Source organism: Danio rerio, chromosome 3 (genome assembly GCF_052040795.2).
Source record: "Danio rerio strain M-AB ecotype USA chromosome 3, GRCz13ab, whole genome shotgun sequence".
In the NCBI taxonomy this organism is placed as follows: domain Eukaryota; kingdom Metazoa; phylum Chordata; class Actinopteri; order Cypriniformes; family Danionidae; genus Danio; species Danio rerio.
The window spans coordinates 21,784,756-21,803,860 of NC_141023.1; the positions used below are offsets into that span (position 1 = coordinate 21,784,756).

At 33.5% G+C, this 19,105-nt stretch overlaps 4 protein-coding genes across 8 annotated transcripts in view; 1 reads left to right on the forward strand and 3 right to left on the reverse strand.

The window, feature by feature from the left end:
• Window positions 1-19,105, forward strand: part of arhgap27l (Rho GTPase activating protein 27, like) — a 78,482-nt gene that overhangs the window by 6,768 nt on the left and 52,609 nt on the right. For 2 of the 4 annotated variants that reach the window (XM_087244280.1, XM_087244285.1), the window contains exon 3: window positions 2,890-2,983. The exons of the other annotated variants lie outside the window; for them this stretch is intronic. The gene's annotated coding sequence lies outside the window, so the exon portion shown is untranslated. The remainder of the gene's footprint in view (window positions 1-2,889; window positions 2,984-19,105) is intronic. 4 annotated transcript variants of the gene reach the window in all.
• ifnphi2 (interferon phi 2) lies at window positions 2,346-3,631 on the reverse strand. The gene is given in 5 exon segments (NM_001111082.1): window positions 2,346-2,548; window positions 2,635-2,736; window positions 2,823-2,969; window positions 3,329-3,415; window positions 3,503-3,631. Coding segments are annotated over 5 exon segments (546 nt in total). The 3' UTR covers window positions 2,346-2,467.
• On the reverse strand, window positions 10,177-14,444 carry ifnphi1 (interferon phi 1). Of its 2 annotated transcripts, none has more exons than XM_087242287.1 (5): window positions 14,364-14,444; window positions 13,197-13,265; window positions 12,922-13,077; window positions 12,260-12,352; window positions 10,177-10,855 (listed from the first exon to the last, which is right to left on the reverse strand). In XM_087242287.1, exons 2-5 carry the CDS (start codon window positions 13,209-13,211, stop codon window positions 10,751-10,753), a joined length of 369 nt encoding a protein of 122 aa, XP_087098413.1. In that variant the 5' UTR covers window positions 13,212-13,265; window positions 14,364-14,444; the 3' UTR covers window positions 10,177-10,750. The 2 variants fall into 2 exon arrangements, with proteins under 2 accessions (XP_087098413.1, NP_997523.3); NM_207640.3 differs by having other exon boundaries at window positions 10,193-10,855; window positions 13,786-14,444.
• Window positions 16,933-18,905, reverse strand: LOC147845608 (uncharacterized). The gene is made up of 5 exons (XM_087244294.1): window positions 18,730-18,905; window positions 18,141-18,209; window positions 17,772-17,915; window positions 17,620-17,694; window positions 16,933-17,536 (listed from the first exon to the last, which is right to left on the reverse strand). The coding sequence occupies exons 1-5, from the start codon at window positions 18,838-18,840 to the stop codon at window positions 17,438-17,440; spliced, it is 498 nt and encodes a 165-aa protein (XP_087100420.1). The 5' UTR covers window positions 18,841-18,905; the 3' UTR covers window positions 16,933-17,437.

A 19,105-nucleotide genomic window follows, 5' to 3' on the forward strand; every position in this document is an offset into this window, starting at 1 on the left:
AAAATATGGAAAACTGCTCATTTATGGATATTTTTTTAATGTGTACCTGTGATGTTGACTGAACCTTGCTCTATATATGTAACCTGCAGATTTTAGAGGCTTTTCATAAGTGCAGCACTGGCAGTTTTCACATTTTTAGGGCAAATTTTTTGCATTATTATTATTTTTTGTATTATTTCTTTTTTTAGGACCAGTTATTGACAAGTGATTCTGGGTTCTGGCTTTGTGTTACAGTACCCACACTTGTTGTCTTGGCCACTTGGAAAATGCATTATTTTTACTACTTTAATATGTATATGGTTAAACATTGTGAAGTGCCTGCATTATTTAGAACAACTGTGAAGTGAAAATGAGATATGGGTTTGGGCCTATGATAAGATGTATGGGGGACAAGGGTTTATGCAGCCCTAAACTGGGCTCAGGGGGCCAAACAGAAAGACCCAAAGGTGCCTCTATGACCCTAAATATGAGGGTCCGAGCTTTAGAAGTATGATATAGTATAGTGTTTTTGACTTTCGTCATGTGTAAAAAAAAAAAAAAAAAAAAAAAAAGACTAGGGAAGAGATATAGACGTGGAGGAAACACTCCCTTCTTTGTCCATCCTGCAAAAGCTTGTGTTTGACTGTTTGACCTTTTGCTTTTCCAAGAATACAATTCATAAAAGTGACAATAAAAAGAGTATCTCATTGGAAATATACCTAGTGTTTAATTTAATCTGCAGTATTTATTACAGCTCACATTCTTTTGTTTTTTTATATGAAAATTCAGTCACAAAATAATACTAATACAACTTCAAATCGTATTTGAAGTTTCATCAACATTCATGACGTTAAATCTTTATTTATTTTTTTGTAAATTGTACCCTACCTGACAAAAGTCTTGTTATTGATCCCAGTTGTAAGAGCAACAAATAATAACTTGACTTCTAGTTGATCATTTAGAAAAGTGGCAGAAGGTAGATTTTTCTGATGAATCATCTGTTGAACTGCATCCAAATCATCACAAATACTGCAGAAGACCTATTGGAACACACATGGACCCAGACATGGATCAGAAATCAGTCCAAGTTTCATTTGATTTTGATTTGAGGTTGCATTCTGTATGGGGGCGTGCGAGCGATCTTCACAGTGGATGGCAACATCAACAGCCTGAGGTATCGAGACATTTGTGCTGCCTATTGCATTGCAAACCACAGGAGAGGGCAAATTCTTCAGCAGGGTAGTGCTCCTTCTCATACTACAGCCTCCACATCAAAGTTCCTGAAAGCAAAGAAGGTCAAGGTGCTCCGGGATTGGCCAGCCCAGTCACCAAACAAGAACATTTTTGCGCATGTCTGGGGTAAGATGGAGGAGGCATTGAAGATGAATCAAAAGAATCTTGATGAGCTCTGGGAGTCGTGCCAGAATGCTTTCTTTTGCCATTCCAGATGACTTTATTAAGTTATTTGAGAGACGTATGGATGCAGTCCTACAAGCTCATGGGAGTCATTCACTATCATTTCTTTTTCCACTGCACCATGACTTTGTATTCTAAACTGTACAGTATTTCTGTCAAGTGACAAGACTTTTGACTAAGCAAAGTCAGACCTTAATGTCCTAATTAAATATTTAAAAATCAAGGCATGATCATATTTTATTTAGGTAAAATAAGCATAATCTGGAGGCCTTTGTCTTTAATATAAGCCACTTCTGATACCAAACGATCCACTGGAATAGAAGTTATTATTTGTTGTTCCTAAAACTTGGATAGGCGAAAAGACTTTTGTCATAGTGTATGGTTAAACAGTTTATTAATACTGCAATTAGTAGGATTACAACTTAAACATTTTATTTTTAATTGTATCGCAATTCGAAACACAAGTAAGTTTTATCATTGGGATATTGAATATAGATGAAGAAGTGTATTGTTATTATTTTTATTAGTATCAATTGTACAAAATGTGTAAATAAAGCTTTATTAAATCTTGCAAACAGAGTTTGGAATTTTCAAACTGCAGGTGTTGGGAAAGGCTATATGAGCAATTTAATCATTCACTTAACCAATTCTTTTTGTTCATTCAGAAACCAATTCGTTTATAAGCAAGCTACAACTTTTCACCCAATTTGAACGATTAGTATACAGAGTGTATAAAGTGTGTTTTATTCATCATCACCTTTTGTTTAAACTGTTTTATAAGCCAATTTCACTCGCATAAGCAGTCTGGATATCGAGGCTTTATTTTTAGGCATGTATTTGATACAGCAGAACTTTAGCTTTTGTTACCGTTCAATTAGCTGTTTGTCAAGTTTACTCAGAGATAAACACTTCAGTTTCTTCGTTTTTTTTATTGAGTGTTCAATGTACATATTTACTGTTTACAAAGGCAGCACATAAATAAATACATAAATAAATAAATAAATAAATAAATAAATAAATAAATAAATAAATAAATAAATAAATAAATAAATATGGTAAAACTACTCTATACTTATAATTTAGGCTGGATGATGTCGCTAAGAACACCAAGGAGCTCATGTCGGACCACTTCCCATGCGCAGAAACTGTTGTCCTGATGGAGAGAACAAAACAGCGTTTTATATACTTTTGAATAAAAGACGCTTGTTGTTAGACATGTTTACATACTGATTAACCTACCTTATTTCTGAGGAGAGTGGCCAGTTTATTAAAGTAGGATTTCAGAGCATCGTCTCTTGCTGGAAAATCATCAACGGTTCCTTGAGCTCTCATCCTCATAATCTACCCACAAATAACAAATGTGACATAATTACACGAATGCTCATGTATTCATATAAAATTATAAAAAAGTTATTTTATTCTCTTACACATTTGTTTTCTTTTGTTAAACGGTAAACGATGTTTTGGAAATTGTCCACTTTCCTCTTATTCCAGGCCTCCGGATAACTGTCGTTGGCAAAGAGGAAGTCAATGTGATCCATAATTTTATACACTGCTTTTGCTACACCGGTTTTCTGGAAAATTAAAGGTATAAAAGTTTAATCATTATTACATCTGCCCAGTCTTAATCCAGGTTTTGTCAAGTAGATTTCAGAAATGTGTAACGGAGGTAATATGCCTGATAAAGTCTAATATTGATACACTGTAAAAAAAAAATCTATGATCAATTAGTCCTGACAGCTTATGTTTTCATTGTAACTTATAAGTTAACCATGTTCTAACTTAATTTAATAAGTTATGCGATTTCATTTAAGTCAGTTTAACATAAGTTCAACAGATTTATAAGCTTATTTGATTTATCTTAAAAACTTAAGGCAACCAGGATTTTTTTTTAAATAATGTGAAATAATGAAATAATGTGTTGCTAGTTTACCTGATTAGAGTTATTTGATTGCAGTGCATATTTCGGAAACGTTATTCTGACGTTTTCTTTCAAGCATTCGCGAGGGAAAAGACCGCCCTAAAACGAAAGAAAGAAGAGCATAAGTACAGCCAGTAAAGGGCCGGTAAAGGAAAGAAAGGGGAGAGGAAATAAAACTCAACTTACCATACTCTCAAGTAGACTGTAAGCTGTTTTCACGTGTTTCCTTCGCATGATGCAGTTTGTTGGTTTTGAAGTAATGTGCGCGAAAAAGAGTGCTGGACATAAGAACGCAACGAATTGCCAAAATTCCATTTTGTAGAGCTGTCTAAAATTTAGAGAGCTGTAAAAATAGCAGTTGATCCCAAGCGGTGTTTAAACGTTTTGAAAATCTGTCGGTTTTGCTGAAGACATGAATCCCCAAGATCCATTTTATACTAACTTGGTGACGAATGGAAATAAAGAGCATGGAGTTTTTTCAAACCGCAACAAGTAAACTCTTATAGGCTCTCCACTTCATTCTCTCCTGTGGTAAAGAGGATGTGGTCTATCTATCTATCTATCTATCTATCTATCTATCTATCTATCTATCTATCTATCTATCTATCTATCTATCTATCTATCTATCTATCTATCTATCTATCTATCCATCTATCCATCTAATCTAATCTATCTAGTTTTATTAGGTATTCCTTCCCTGATGCCATTATCTAACAATCTCAAATGTAGCTCTGGCTTTCTTTTTAATATTTTATCACCTAAATATTTACAGGTGTTTTGCTTCCTTTTCTCTCTCTCTCTCTCTCTCTCTCTCTCTCTCTCTCTCTCTCTCTCTCTCTCTCTCTCTCTCTCTCTCTCTCTCTCTCTCTCTCTCTCTCTCTCTCTCTCTAAAAGTATGTCGTTATCCTCTTGACTTATTGCCAGTGGTGGTGCACTTACAACCTCCTCGTGATTATTATACTTCAAAGACATCTTGATGTTGATAAGACATACCAATTAAAAATAATATATGTAAACTCAACATCTTAGTTCCATGGGGAATCAGGCGCATGTTAAATAAAACAAAATGTGCATGCTACTTTTATCAGTATCGTAAGTTTTTATTTTATTTTGTTTTATTTTTTAGCTTGTCTCATGGTCATGTACTTTCGAAGCATGACTTAATTCTCTCTCAAGTTCACGCTGTTGTCCATGCAGTGTAAGCTGACTGTGCAGCATTATAATGTTGACAACTAAGATCTTTAATTTTGAACAGTAGTGCTGACATTTCTTAATCTTATTTCATTATCATGATCTATAAAGTTTGTTTTGAGAAACGATTTCATTAAGAATTATGCTTATGGGTGGATATGGACATTGTATAAGCATATTTAAATAGCGTAATACTACCACTGTCATCTATAGATTTCCTTGTTTGTAAGCTTTAAAGACAAAACCGTAGAGAAAATGAATGTGCAAAACCAAAAATCAAACAAGTAATAGCGCCTTCCTTTTATATGATAAATTATTTAACAGTTGATTAATTTTAAATTACACTACACATTTTTATTAAAGTGAATATATAGCAAAACAAACCAAAAGGGTGGTATAGCGTAGTAAAATGTCCGCATCACATTTTCACTTTTCATTGCTGGGAAAATCCTTGTATTTCTATGAATGAACGAACGATTTCTTTTCTTTCATTAAATAACAGGAGATTTTTTTCACATGTGAGGAAAGCAAAGCATTCATTTAACATCAACCCACATCATATCAGCATCACTAAACTGCCAACGACCCACCGCGTGCAAAGTTCACTTACCGCACAAACCGACCACAACAGCATACAACTCGCGTTCTATGAATTCAGTTCTGCCGACTCAGCGTGTGGCAGGCGGTGTTCCACTTGAACCTAATAAGGAGTGTGCGCCCTAATAACCACACAGTCATCATTTAATATACGAGGAATATTCCACCTTCACCACTGTGAGACGTAAGAGGCGCACTTATGTGAAATCGGCTAGCTTTTATGTTCATTTGACCTCTGCTGTTAAGTATTTCTGGAAAAACTGAAATAAGCCTGAAAGATGATTTAAAACAAAACTAAAAAAACATTTAAATGCATCATCATGGAATTACAAAACGAAGCAGGTACAATAGCTTTGACAATTGTTTGAGGAAATAAATAACAAAACAAAAGAAGTAAAGATTGTGTTGCTGAAATGCATGTTCATTGATAACATTTTCACTCAAATTCTGACTTGAAAATTCACAAATGCTGGGTTTCACACAATGTTGTGTTGGGACAACATGAAGGAATTAAGTTAACTTATTTGTTTTTACAAATTCAAGTGGATTGAACATAAAACAATTAAACTGTGCCCTCAAGCTGTGTTGATTCAGCTCATTTTAAATAAATAGTTTAAACAAGCAGCAAACATATATCTTTTTTTCGTGAAGAAGATGGATTGTAAATGGACTTGTCTAGACACGTCTATGTGAAAAGTATAGGCCATGACTTGTTGCATTACACTAAAAACAATATAGACTGAAGAAGAACAGTGATTGTGTATTTATGAACTTTTTGTATCATTAATCCAGTCTTAAGTGTATCATGAGCTTTTATACAACAATTCAAGTATTCTGGTTTTCCGCTCTGTTGTGTATTATTGTCGCTCAGTCTTTTTATGAACTTTTAGTGTCATTAATGCAGTCTTAGTGTCTCGTGAGCTTTTATAAAACAATTCAAGTATTCTGATTTTCCGCTCTGTTGTGTATTGTTGTCGCCCAGTTATGAGGCAAATCAAAATACTTGATGTTGAGAATACATAGTCTAAATAAATTAATCACAATGCAAATCCATTTACATCTGATCGACCTTTTGTTAAATAGAAGCATTTCGCCCCATTTACTGGTAGGCCTATGGTTCCATAACCTTTAACATAGAAACTTTTAGTTTCACAAAAAATATATATTTTAGAGGGGGAAAAAAACTAGATTATCCGAGGTGTAAATGTAAATTGTAAATGTTTTTTTAAACGGTTTTAAAATAAAAACTATTGTGAGGAACATCACACTACACTACTTTCTATTTTATGTTATTTTATAGTACTACCAAGAAACAAGTTAAACAACTTTAAAAAGGTACCACCCAGTGAGTTTTGTACCTGTATTTCTGCAGAGGGTATATGACATAGCTGTTTTAGAAGATATTTCCAAATGAATTAGTAAATATGGTCTATATGCTCAGTATAGACTTTTATTTTATTTAAATTTTGTTTGCCTAAAACTTGTGAATACTGTAATTCAATGGTCTGGAGCGGAATGAATCTTTAGCAAGAAGTCGATCAGAGATTTGTTCTTACCATACCCTTATAAGTGCGACAACAACAGCGGATAATCAGAACAGGCCTGCTTGCACAGTTTTAAAGCTCTTGAGACACTTAAGACTGGTTTTTACTGAAAATTCATATAGTATATAGTCCTACATTTTAAATAAATAATAAATTCGATATTTTGATTTGTAATATTGCCTTCTTTCAAACACATTAACAATGTTAACAATAAAAAAAATGTGACTGAATAAAACACGTTTACGTTGTGATGTGATCGCAAAATCAAGGACGTCAAAATATTAACATTTATAAACAAATATTGAAAATTTTAAGAATTTTCTTAAGAATACGCTATGAATGTACGAGCAGTACTTATATTAGTTCTGACATTTTGTAGCGTTAGTAATTTACTCAATCTTCTGGTTTTAGTACAATCTCTATAAGTGATCATTAAATCCGGCAACTGGCATGGTTGTTTTAACCCAATGTTGGGTCAAACGTGGAATTCTATTTAATTTTTTTAAATACTCAAATATTTGGGTTGTCAATGTTTGACCATATGTTAAAACATGCCAAGCATTTTTTTGGAGTGTTTTAAGTATTCAACACAAAATAAATGTGTCCTATAATACGAATAAAACTCAAGTCTCATACATTAACCCATTTAATCCCACCGGCCACAATTGTGACCACAATTTTTGCTTGCATATTTTTCTGTAGTATTCAAAAGCAACTCTTATTATAAAGCACATTTTCATATATAATGAAAAATGTCTAAATGAGTTCAGGGCAGATCTAACATGATTGGGTAGTTTGGCCAATCATTTATTTCTTAGTATTGCCATCTGAATGGAAAGAAAATGTTAAAGCTCAGAAATGACAAGTATGTTTTCAAAGTTAATTTTTAAATAGGCAATAAATATTTTGCGTGCATCATCATGAAAGGGTTATCTATAAATACATATTTAAATTATATTATTACATTGTTTTTTTCTGTTGTCAATCTGCTGATGAATAAAGACGGTCACAATTGTGACCGGTGGTATAACACAGGGAGTCTGTGTCCCCCATATCATTCCATATTTCATAATTTGTTTATGTTTTATTTTTTTATATGTATTCCTTAGTTTATATACATGTTTTTTATTACTATGCTACCTAGATAGCATATGATTGTGGGTTACTTTAGGCAGTTATGCGGTACTGGTGGTCTTCCTTCTACCCAGACAAAATGAATGTTAGCCTGAAGTGGCCCACCTGTACAATGGGAAAATGGGGCCAAAGATTCAAATTCATATATGGGCCATTTGAGGCAAAGATTTGGCACTTATGGCAAAATGCAATCTGACTGTGAGCCTAATGTGGCCCATGTGGAAAATGGTAGATTTGGCCCAAATGAATGAGGACAAATGTGGGCCACAGTTGGCAAAAAATGTCACATAGTCATTTAAGGGTAATCTGGCTCTAAACCTAAAATGGCTCACATGTGCGGGCTAATGCTGCTGTGAGCCTATAGTGGCCCAGAGAAAATATGGCAAATGTGGCCTAGTTATCCTAAAACATATGTGGGCCACTTTTGGCAAATATTTGGCACAGTAATCTATGGCTAATGTGGATTTGGTCCTATAGTGACCGAGAGAAGTTATGGCAAATGTGGCCCAGTTATCTTAAAACGTATGTGGGCCACTGTTGGTAAATATTTGTAAAAGTACGTTTTGGCTAATGTGGCTTTAAGCCTAAAGTGGCCAAGAGAAGATATGGCAAATGTGGCTAAAACATATGTGGGCCACATTTGGCAAATATTTGGCACAGTAAGCCCTGGCTAATGTGGATTTGAGCCTATAGTGACCCAGAGAAAATACGGCAAATGTGGCCCAGTTAACTTAAAACATATGTGGGCCACTTTTGGCAAATATTCAGAAGAGTGAGCTTTGGCTAATGTGGCTTTGAGCCTATAGTGGCCCAGAGAAGATATGACAAATGTGGCCCAGTTATCTAAAAACATATGCAGACCACTTTGCATTTCATGCATTGCAGCATGAAATATTTTAATTGTTACAAAAAGCACAAGGTTGGATTCTTGAGGTCAGAGAGTGTATTTACCATTTCTGAACAGTTTTTTTTTCAGTTTAGGTGCACTCCTAGAGCCATCATTCCATTCAGTAAGTGGTCTAGATGTACAGTAAGTGTAGGCCAGATCTGGGCCAGAATAAAAGCAAACTGTGGCCCAGAATAGGGATAGTTCTGGTTCATTTGGTTGAAATATATGGTATTGCCTTGGCGTATTTGTGGCACAGATTTAACAAACAGGAGCAAACCGCCCTAGAGCCACCATTACATTCAGTATGTGGTCCAGATGTAAGTGTCTGGTGTGGACCGGATCTGGGCCAGAATAAAAGCAAACTGTGGCCCAGAATAAGGTCAGTTCTGGTTCATTTTGTTGATTTCTGGTTGATGTGTGGTATTGCTTTGGCATATTTGTGGCCCAGATCTGACAAACAGGAGCAGACCACCCTAGAGCCATTTAGTATGTGGTCCAGATGGAAGTGTCTGGTGTGAGCCGGATCTGGGCCAGAAAAAAAAGCAAACTGTGGCTTAATTGTGGCCCAGATCTGGCAAACAGGAAAGGACCACCATGCGGTGTGTGGGCCGGATGTAAGTGTCTGGTGTGGGCTGGATTTGAGCCATGTGAATTTGCTAGCTTGGTATTTATTTTCGTTTATAATGAAGTTTATAATAATTTACTCTATAGTTTACTTTTATCAAATTACTTATAATTTGTCATTTTGTCATCATTTCATTTGAATATTTGTGTTGACCTGCTGCATAAGATTGTTATTTTGTTATTTTTTAAACTAAGCCAGACAATGTTTACTTCTTGTTAATGGAAAAACAAATTTGAACAAGTTAAACCCGTCTCTAAACTAATTGCTGGCAAGAGATTTTTAATTTTTTAAATGCATTTACACTGTAGACCTAGACTCCCTGTGTTCTACCACTGGTCACAATTGTGACCAAAGATAAAACCCATTTTTTCATGGACTTCTCAATATTTTATTTATTTTTTTTGAAAATTGACATTAATTGTTTATTATCCTTACAAATACCACACAAATTTATACGTCATTTCTAGGAAAAGTTTGGGATTAAATGGGTTAAATGTCTATCGCAATATAAAAAAAATATATGAAAAAATCTAATTAAATAAAAATTCACTTCCTACATATTTATTTAATCATTGTTTTTGTATAACAAGTGGAATACAAAGGATGTTGTATTTGTTTCACTCCGTCACAGAAAGTTTGATTGGCGCCCAGAATGTAGATTTTGGCGCCCCCGTTCGAGAAAGGGTAAATGCTGCTGCATACTTGTTGTACCATACACATTTGCACACTCTTAATGAAGCATTTATTTGTATATAGAGATCATTAAAATGTACGTTTTGATTCCATATGGGTAAATGTTTTAAATACCACAACATTTTGAAGAGTCAATCGAAATAAAATAAGTATAAGAAACGGTCAACCATGTACAGTAAACAGTCAATCCATTTTAGTCAAACTTTTTTATTTGAAAATACAAAATCATATATTTTATAACAAATATAAATAATCAAACAAATAAATAAATAAATAGCAATAAATATGAAAACAATAATATTGTACGTTATAAAAATTGCGCACCAAAATCTGTAAGTCAGTTTAAGAAATACCTAAAACAATCATGTCTGTGGATTATGTGCATGTAAATCACAAAATACCTGACTGATGGTTAATACATGATCTGAAATACACAGCATTTCTCCTTTTCACAGTTAAAATCAGAATATACACAATGTATTTTCCTACCAAAACAAAATACATTACGTTTATGTAGGAAACATAATTAGCTTGCTTTATCGGAATGCTTCAAGTTTTCTTAGGAAACTATAAATTAAGATACAAGGCATTAGGCAAAACTCTAGGCTACATTCATTGTAAAATACTAAAACATAAATTCACAAATACATTCAAGTTTTTTTGAGTTTTTTTTTTTCATAAGGCATTTTTTTTGTAACGTTTCGTTGATGATTGCTGTAATTTATTTATTTTTTGGTCATTATATCAGATCATATCATCTGTTACACTCGAGGATTGACCCTTGCGTTGCTTGCGATGATGTCCATCCTCTGAAGGTGGCTTTTCACAACTCTCCGGATCTGCTCCCATGCTTCAGCACTGTATTGCTAAAAACACAAAAAAAGAACAACTTTAGCCTCTGTGCATTTTTATGTGGAAGAACATATTTCCATTTGCAAAGTCACCATTGTAATATGCTTCTTATGCTACCCAAGCATGTAACCGGAAAAAAAACTTCTCTACCTACATTTTTGCAAATCCCTAAAAGCTTGATGTACTGTGGGGAAAATTAAGTATTCAACAAATCATGTTTTTTTTTTTCTGGTAATAACAATTCTAAAGTAGCTTTTGACATAGAATTGAACCAGATTTTGGTAAAAAAAACAAAAAACAATACAAACGTTTAAATAGGACAGAACAGAAAAAAATCTAAAAATGTGTTGTGTATAACAGTGGTATTACACAAGGAAAATGTGCTGAACTACCGAAATGTATTTAATACTTTATATAAAAGGCTTTTTTGGTGATGGAAGCTTAAAGACACCTCTCATATGAAGAATGAAGTCAGATGAATTGCTCAGGTTTTTTCACAGACTTCAACAGAGTGTAAATATCTTAATGGATCTGTGGGTCAGTAAAATCTTATCTTTAATTTGTATTGTCTATTGAAATCAAGTCAGGTGATTGGCTGAGCCATTCTACAACTTAATTTTCTTTCTCTAAAAGCATTCCAGAGTATCCTTGGTTGTGTTTTGTATTATTGTCTTGCTAAAATGTCAACTCTGGTTTCATCATCCTGCTAATGTAGATGTTGGACTGAAGCAGCAGATAATAATTTACAATGAGGAAGGGCAGAGGGTTGCTGAATAATACTAAGAGATTTAGATTTCAGCTGCTGTCTGGGCTTTTACTGCATTTCTACACCTTCCTTTCTTCATGTGTTCAATAGAATTTGATTGGTCAAGATTTGATTGGAAATTGAAGTATGAGGTGATATATACATATATACATTGATCCAATTAGGCAGAAGTGACAAACTACAAGCTTTTCGTTTTTATATCAGTTTTATATCTTCTACAAACAAATTTTGTCATTGTTTAGAACCACTAGTTAATATATATCCATGAACAGAAACACACTGATACTAACACCTAAAAAATGTTATAGTGATGCAATTTGGTGTCATATTTATTGTTCATTTACGACAGACCCAAACCAGTCAAGATAGCACAAAACTTATTTCAATCACAACTCTATCTTCCTATATGGCTGATTTCCAAAATGATGCAATGGATGAAGCAACATATTAAAACCTTACCATAGCCAATTTACATATTTGAAATAAAACTGAACACACTTTTTAGCACCACTTATTTTGAAATTGCTGCAAAACATATAATATATGATTTTGGGGGAAAAAAAATAATGTTACTACTGGCACTAAGAAAACAAGGTGATGACAGAAGTAAAGAGTGTAAACGCATGCACTTTTAATATGAAGTCAAACTTACTTTTTTCTTTAGAATCTTCTTCAAAGTCCTGAAGTGCCTTTTTATTCTTATCTCGTAGGACTCCTTGTGTGCTGGCTTTGTGGATCTTGCCACCTGATAAAAAAATTAAAACGGGAATAAATAACCAGATAGAACTGTAGCACCAAAAATGTGTCCGTTTTTTAACGCATAGTAAACAATTTACCCAAGCTCTCCAATAGGTGTCACTAAAACACCTTTAAACACACCTATTCAATGACTAAGCTCTTATTAGTTTGGTCTTTTATTCAGAATCTCAACATTTGTAGGAATAATGCTACCTGATTTAACCCTTTCTTGGGCGAGGAACCATATACTATATGGTAATTTCCTTTACATTGATTGCAATACAATAATAGCATTATTATAGTTTATTTATTATTATTATTAATAATAATAATGATAATATTAAATATAATAAATATTCTACAAGTTCAAAAGTGTTGTTATAACCCAGAATAGCACTTTAGGGTTTTTACAATAAGTAGAGGGGTAAGCTTAAATGATCAAGCAGAATTTTAACTAAGTTTTTGTTGTATTGCTTTTATGATGGTTCTTTCAACAAGGATTACATGCAATACATAAATGCCTATTATGATACCAGTTTCCCCTGCCATGCACAAATACTTTGACACAGGACTTACACATTCTTTGAGGTCAGACGATTTTCTGTGCAGTATGTTAAGAAAGTCTTCAACAGTGTTTTGGTCCCAGTTCACTGAGTTCATGTGCTCCCTGGCATCCATAAGGTGGATGATGTGATCCAATGTCAGGACTAAAAACTTAACCTGGTCCTCCACCTGTAATGCAATGAAATGCAATGTAATTATTTATAGGTTTACCAGCCTCTTTAGGTTATAAACACTTTCTGATTTTATTTATTTTTTGATTACATAGTGTTTCCAAGCACTCTACAAACCTTTGACTTGTCCATCAAGGTGTACAAGCGGCTTGGAAATGGTGTCTCCAGATCTGCATATTTTCCACCCTATAAAACAGATTAAAAATAAGTTTATTTTCTCATTCATTCTAAAATGTGACTGTTAAACTAAGTAAACACACAGATGCAAAACATAATCTCTGTTTACATTTGCACACATCTGACAATGCTCTCTAATAGGCTACTTTCATAAAATCAAAACTGCTGAATTATTTTTAAAACACTAATGAGACTGCTTTGACAAGAAAATAAAATGATAGAAGCAATGATGGCATAGCATAAAGATTTACTCCAACCCAACAAGTCGCATCATCCATCAGTAGCAAAGCATATTTTGCACTTGAAGTAGCCTATTTGTAAATCGTAGGTATGTAGTTATGTAGGTAAACATACAACCATTAAAAAAAAACTAGAAATCGGTTCCACATCTAGGCAAGGCAAGTTTATTTTTTTGCTTAATATATGCTTAATTAGCTGTGTTTCCAGCGCATCAATGCAATGATACATACTGGCATTGTCGTTAAGTCTCTAAACAACGTTAAAAATAAAGCAAGAAGATTGCATTTACCATATTCTTGAGCAGGTTCAGAGATTCTGTCGTTATTATCCTGTATCGGCCAAGCCATTCGCAAGTAGACGCAGAGCTTTGACTCTGCAGAATAACAAATATCACAAAAATAAAGGTCCACATTTGAGTTCTCATCTTTGCGTGTATTAAGTAGTTTTCTACTTTGTCGCTCAAGAGAAAGTTTCAGAGACATGATGGAGAGTGCTGGATTTATTCGGGAGTATTGGGAAAGGGAAAACGAACGGCAGGGGCTGGTAATTCCAGCTTTCACTTTCTAGGCTAGGCTACTTGCTGAGAACGCGTATAGAAGACCAGACTATACAAAATAACCCAAAAGTAGACTCTATGCTCAAATTTATCAAGTTCTATTTTGAAAGTACTTCATTTTGTAATGTTAGAAGAGAAGTAGCCTAACATTGTGATAATAATGTAGCTAATATGTTGGCTTATGCAGTTACGTTTCAACCGTCAGGCATCAGCTGAAACCACACACAACAATAGCCACTTGCAACACACACAGATAATACTGTTAATAACTTCATTTAAGCAAAATAAATCACACGGGTCAAAATGATTACCTGATTCCAACGTATTTCAGGCTGCCGTTTCCAAACGCAGCCGCGGGTTCGCGTGAACCAAACACTTTCTGTTTAGACGTCATGTGTGCTGATGCAATCTCGTGTGAAAAACCTCCAACTCTCGTTGGATTTCACCGCACTTTCTTCTGCATTATTGCACTTTCACTTCACTTCACATAAATATTTTTTTCACTACGCAAGAAAAACTGGCCATTGGATTACCAAAATAATAATTTAATGATCATCATCACTATTGTTATATTTATTAGGCTATTTTAAAACATAATAATAATAATAATAATAATAATAATAATAATAATTATTATTATTATTATTATTATTATTATTATTATTATTAATCACATTATATTGTCGTTAAAATATTTTTTATTCCTAAAAATCATTTTATTAATATTATTATTAGGTTGTTATTATTACTCTTACTATTATTACTTTATACATGCAATAAATGTAAATTCGCTACATTTTTTTATCATTTTGTTGTAAAATACTATTAAGTTTTAGATGTTGTTATTTATTTAATATTAAGTAGGCTAATAATTAAAATTCATAGAAGTGCCAGTTTTATCAAACAAATAGGCCTAGTTCCGTTTAATCACATTATATAATTATAATGACATTATATCATTAAGAATTATACCCAAATATCTAAAGAACTTTACTCACATTAGTAAGTTTGTTGTTATTTTATTAGTTCTGTTAAATTTATGTTGTTATTATTATCGTCCTTATGCGATCTCGTAAATTTAAAATAAATATAGGATATTGGCCCAGACTTAGAGACCTAAAAGTTATCCATAATATTGAATTTGCACTGCCCAACAAATAAACAAGCAAAAATCTTACTAAATTTCCAAGATTAAATACTATTAGATTTGTGACACATTCGCCTCACAGTGGATTTTAGTTCGTTAGTTATTTTTGAATTAGGAAGGGCATCTGCTGTGTAAAACATATGCTGATAAGTTGACGGTTCATTTCGCTGTGGTGAAGAAACTGAGCCGAAAGATAATAAAGAAACGACCGAATGAATGAATGAATGAATGAATGAATGAATGAATGAATGAATGAATGAATGAATTTGTGGACTTTTTCGTTTTTTGATAATGTTGCACTACTTTGTAAAAACGTGAAAAGATGTAGGGTAGCCTATATGTCTATATCTCCATAACCAATCACGTAATGGCACTTTTTAAATTAATTCTCAATTCTCAAAGTCAGGAGTGCCTCCAAATGGGCCCTGTGAAAACTCCACCCCTGGGGCCAGCCCAGTAATTTTGCGTTGAAAATCCACAATATTTCGATAAATAAATAAATTGCAGCCACTAAATTATTGTGGATGGTTTGGCTAATTGTTGTTGACAGCACGCACACGCCTTCAACAGACAGATATGGCAATTATTTAGGAAAGAACAACGGGTATAAACATATCTTAACCTAAGTAACTATTCTATGCGCTCTGTTAACAGTTAAATACTAAACATGTGTTAACATTACTTTACAAGGCTCAGAATTAGGTCATTTTGATTAGCATAGTTTAATGTTTTCGCCTATCTACAGAAGGTTCGCTTTTGCTGATTTGCAGTAGGCTACTACACATTTAAAAATAAAAGTAAGCTTAAATTTCTTAGAAGTTGTTTAGTATTGTTTGTGGGGTTTATGCACAACTTTGGGTTCATGAGATTGTACTTTTCATTAAAAAATCTAGCTTATTTAGCACCTTCATTGTTTTGCTTGTTGACTTACTAGGGTCAGAAATCTCAGTGATTTTTGTGGATGTATTTTGCAAAAAGGTACATCAATAAAAACAATAAAATTGTGGCTCAAAAAGGAATATGGATGCATGGATATTATTAGTGTGTGTGTGTGTGTGTGTGTGTGTGTGTGTGTGTGTGTGTGTGTGTGTGTGTGTGCATAGTAATGCCGTTTGTTCAGTTTGTTAATTTGTTTTATAAATGATTTTATGAATTTTCATTAATGTTTTGGGGGCGCCACTACTTAAAGTGCCGATAAACAATGTTCTAATTATGTTTTGACTGTAGAAATGGAACCAAACTTAGGAAGTCCTTATAACAGACATTTGTTTTAGAGTATTTTAATAAAAGTGAAGGAAAGCTAGAATATTGCGGGGAGAAAACATATGCGTGAGAGTGGGTTTCAGGTTTCATAGATCACTCATCGATACCTATTGAGGTCTTTCGACCACAGTTGTCTCCTTGACTTTTTCTGTCGAATATTGCATGAGATCAAACTTTTAACAGACTCCACCTTTGCCTCCTTATTAATATTTTTCTTTATCTGATTTTATCTCGTACACACTTTAATTTATTACGGAAAGGCAGTTAAATAACATTTTATACAGACTTGCATTAAACATATTTTCTCATGGACAACTTATTAGTTCAAACTGTTATTTTTGCTTAGTAAAGTAAGACTGTGTCTTTTCTGAAATCAGAATGTACCCAAATATTATCTACTGTAATAAAAAAACGACTAAAATGTACCGACTTGCACAAAAAGACTAACTGAATAATATGATAAACACAAGTTAATGGCAATTTCTGACATTTTATTTTGTTTTATAGGTAGGAAATTCACACATGGTTACATATGTCCACACATTTGTTACACAGATATAGACATTTGTGATACATTCAACAACGAAACACAATTTGTTCACATAGTAAAATACATGCCCCTGATGAACAGTGCTTTAAAACACTATACATTTCATACATTTTAGTTTAGATTACGTGTTCCACACGTGTTTCTAAACAGAATATGTATTTTGCCATAAAAGACAACTTGGATATACAGTAGCCTAGGCATAAAAATAATCAAATGAAAGATCATCCGCCCATCCGCTCATTCATTCTCCAATTGCTTATTTTACCAATTTGACTTCAGTGTAGAGCAAAGAAGTGCAAAATAAATAAATGAATAAATAAATAAATAAATAAATAAATAAATAAATAAATAAATAAATAAATAAATAAATAAAGTTAACGTAAAAACAAAATATGGACAACATTCGGTAAACTACATGTGATGCATTAATAGTGTATCTTTCTTTGTGCACTCCTTTTCCTGAAGTGGTCCATGACGACCAAAACATCATGTCGTGCAATCTCCCAAGCGCAGCAGCTAAACTTCTGTCAAAAAGCAGAGTAAGAGTTGATTGGTGCGGATCTGGATTTTCGTTATCATAAAGCACATTATTTACTGAATCCCTCACCTGCGTTGTGAGAAAATCGTCGAGCAGCTTGAAGTCATTGACCATGGTCTCAAGTTCAGAGCTTATCACAGGAGCCTACATTTTAACAATACTTTGTGTTACAGTGTGTAATTGTCAATAATAAATATTAAAAACTATTGGACGTGACTTACGGTGTTGGATATAATTTGCCTATTGAGGTGCTCCATTAGATCTCGAAATGCATTGTTATGCCAGTGGCAGTTGTTTACTTTCTTCTTGAAGATCTCAAAGGTGGAGTTGTATGATAGCTTCAGGGCCTCAGGTATTTCCTGTCTCTTTACAGATGAAGAAGACACAACAGTCATTGTCAAACAACATACACGCTATAACAGACACAGGCAGAGGTTAATAGTTGAAGTTGCAGATTGTTATTTTTCGACACACCTGAACTGGCAAATCAAGTTTTATGCGGGCAGCTGAGTGGGACTGCAACTAAACTAACACTACACTTGAAGATCTCGGGATGTAACATTTATTAGTGTTCTTATTGAATTGTTTACCTTTTTGATAAGATTCCTGAAACGAGAAGAATTCGCATTTTCCACCTCGTTTATGCACGCTTTTGGTCCCTATGGTAGAAAAAAAAATGTTTATGTTCAGGGCGTTTCTTAGTAGGCTATTAAAATGCATCAACATTGACCTATGATTAATTTTTTCCAGCTTTTAATTGGACATTTTTTACCATATTAATGTGCCACAGAATAAAGGTAGAGATAGATAGATAGATAGATAGATAGATAGATAGATAGATAGATAGATAGATAGATAGATAGATAGATAGATAGATAGATAGATAGATAGATAGATAGATAGATAGATAGATAGATAGATAGATATAGATTCACAATTTTTAAGGTAAGTGGTTGCAAACAATTTACTGTATTGTGAATTTAAACAAACAAATATAGTTCAACAATATTACATTTAATTTGTTTGTTTAAATTTAGCTCATATAAATTGTTGAAACCACTTACCTCAAATGTAGTAAATCCATTGAATCATATTTTCAATGTAGATAAACAGACAGACAGACAGACAGACAAGAGACAAAAAAAAAACAAACAAATAAATATATAGGATTAGTCTCACCAGCGCATTCAAAAGCTTTATTGTCGTAATTAAAGTTCTTCTCTCCTGATTAGAGGATACAAATAAAGACGGGAAAAATATTAGGCACAGAAAACACAAAACAGCCCTCATTGTGATGTATTGACAGCTGTAGAGACACTACTTAAACGATATGAATACTACGACTTGGATAGCCTACTAAATTATGGCAAGACCTTGACTTTATATAGTGCTCGAAAAAATCCCTACCAAATTTGCATCCCTTAAGCAGGTTGAAAGCGCGGGAAGCCCAGCGGTATTACAATTGGAAGTTTTAGAAGGAGAAAATGAAAAGCACGTGATCATCATCGTCGTGGTAGGCGTTCCTTTTCACACCTTAGACCAGCTTTGTTTACTC

Bases quoted from the DNA above. Each gene is read 5' to 3' on its own strand.
- ifnphi1 (NM_207640.3), bottom strand. From the start codon at position 13,920: ATGAGAACTCAAATGTGGACCTTTATTTTTGTGATATTTGTTATTCTG. The intron at 13,078-13,196 runs GTTTGTAGAGTG...ATTGCATTACAG, and splicing joins CCTTGATGGACAAGTCAAAG to GTGGAGGACCAGGTTAAGTT. The intron at 10,856-12,259 runs GTAAGTTTGACT...TTGTGTTTTTAG, and splicing joins AGAAGATTCTAAAGAAAAAA to CAATACAGTGCTGAAGCATG.
- LOC147845608 (XM_087244294.1), bottom strand. From the start codon at position 18,840: ATGAGGGCTGTTTTGTGTTTTCTGTGCCTAATATTTTTCCCGTCTTTA. The intron at 18,210-18,729 runs GTGAGACTAATC...TTTCTACCATAG, and splicing joins TAAAGCTTTTGAATGCGCTG to GGACCAAAAGCGTGCATAAA. The intron at 17,916-18,140 runs GTAAACAATTCA...TCATCTGTAAAG, and splicing joins TCAGGAATCTTATCAAAAAG to AGACAGGAAATACCTGAGGC.